This window comes from Fragaria vesca, linkage group LG3 (genome assembly GCF_000184155.1).
Source record: "Fragaria vesca subsp. vesca linkage group LG3, FraVesHawaii_1.0, whole genome shotgun sequence".
Taxonomy (NCBI): Eukaryota; Viridiplantae; Streptophyta; class Magnoliopsida; order Rosales; family Rosaceae; genus Fragaria; species Fragaria vesca.
The window spans coordinates 15,235,989-15,237,771 of NC_020493.1; the positions used below are offsets into that span (position 1 = coordinate 15,235,989).

Here is a 1,783-nt window from a genome sequence, read left to right on the forward strand (position 1 = left end):
AGTGGAGAATGACTAACAAACACCATTTCTTTTAAGCACCATTGGTTAGTGTTTGTTAATGACCCTCCATTGCTGAAATAACGAATGATCATCTCAAATGCAATCGATCAGCAAACGCAACCATTCCTTGCTCCTTTGAGGCTTTTGTAGTGACAAATTTGTCACGTATTTCGTCCACTTCTCTCAGTCCAGTAAGAACCTTATGCTATCTGGATCACCTTCCCAAAACCAAAACGGATTTACTTATCCAACTTGTAACACTTCCCAAAGTCTTGCATGTCTGCCATGAAATGGCTAATGCAGAGAGGTCCACGTCTGTATAGTACCCACCTGCCCTATAAGACACCTGTACGGCACCAATCCAGCTTTGTCACTTTGTCACTCTGTCTGTTGGTACTTGGTAGTAGCTAGCTTTTCTATTCAGCCATTACTATCAATCCTTCCTTTGGCTACTACCGAAGTCCTTTAAATTTCTGTATTTTAGAAATCAGATCAGATCAAACTTCACTACAATAGTGTTGAGTCTTCAACCTCAAGGTAGTTATGAGATGCCTTCTTCTTCCCCTCTCATCATCCTCAAGATCCTTGCTTATTCTGAGGCCCTTCACATCACCATCGTCACAATCATGTCCTCCTCTTAACCAGGTCAGTCACTTTCCCTTGCCCAATCTAGCTCTTATTTCCATATAAAACCATGCATAATTAACCAGTATACTTTTTGGTGTGAAGCTTGAGAGATGTTTTGGTAGCAGCCGTGGGCAGGAGGCGCAGCAGATGACTAGGGCGCCATCGACAGCTGAAGAGTTCAAGAGAGTTGCAGAGGAGAAGCTGAGGGAACTCAGGGAAGCCGAGCAAAGCGTGGCCAGTCAGACCTTCGAGAAGACTTATGATGCTACCGAGGAGGCTGCTTTAGGTGACGGCAAACCTGAGTCCGTCAAGGAAAGGTACAAGCATCATGAACCGGGGGCCGATTGTCGTAAGAGGACACATGATGATGATTAAGACAATAGTTTCTTGCCCATATAATCAGCGAGCTAGACTGATTATACTACCAAAGTCGAGGCACATATTTATCTCAGAATCTCATAGTTCTGTAATTTTCATGAGACAACAGAGAGATTAAGGTTATAGCTAGTCCGATTTGGAGGTCACTGAAACTATGTGATGTATAACAAAGAAGTGGGTGGTCTTTTTAATTAAACTTGTTTTGATTTTCTGAGGAATAAGACGTACTCTCGTGTAGTGTGTTTGATGAAGATCGAGCTAGGCTTTCAATTAGAAATAAGCCATCTGTAATATTCTGGTTATGAAGGTCGACATGTACTGCTCTTATCTTAAACATTGCTATATAAGTGTGTTCAATCTCATTTGATTGTTTGAACTTTGAAGAAAGTAGTTTTCATTATTGGTCATTATTGGGGTGTCCTTGTTCCAGCTACTTGGAAGCTCATAAAGGGAGAGCCGACTAACAAGACTCATCAACACCTAACCGTGGCCAAAGGGTAAGGGTCCCTTCAACTTCAATTGTGGATGGATCAATAAGTCTTCACAACAAAAAAGGGCCACTATTTCTTGAAAGAAGAATTATCTATAAGCCTCCTATTTCGTTCTTTTTCATCATCAAATAAGCGTATAGTGAGAATTATCCATAACTCTTATGACTTGGAAGAAGAATAGAAATAGAGGAATCGATAAGTCTTCTTGCTAATATATGTGTATATGAGAATGATCCCAATTCTCACTATCCACAACTCTTATGGCTAGCTTGTAAATATGAGAATGA

The 1,783-nt window shown here is 40.8% G+C and overlaps 1 protein-coding gene across 1 annotated transcript; it reads left to right on the forward strand.

The window, feature by feature from the left end:
- Nucleotides 1–220: 220 nt before the first annotated feature.
- Nucleotides 221–1,392, forward strand: LOC101302338. The gene is made up of 2 exons (XM_004294396.1): nucleotides 221–645; nucleotides 730–1,392. The coding sequence occupies exons 1-2, from the start codon at nucleotides 544–546 to the stop codon at nucleotides 1,000–1,002; spliced, it is 375 nt and encodes a 124-aa protein (XP_004294444.1). The 5' UTR covers nucleotides 221–543; the 3' UTR covers nucleotides 1,003–1,392.
- The last annotated feature ends 391 nt before the right edge of the window (nucleotides 1,393–1,783 follow it).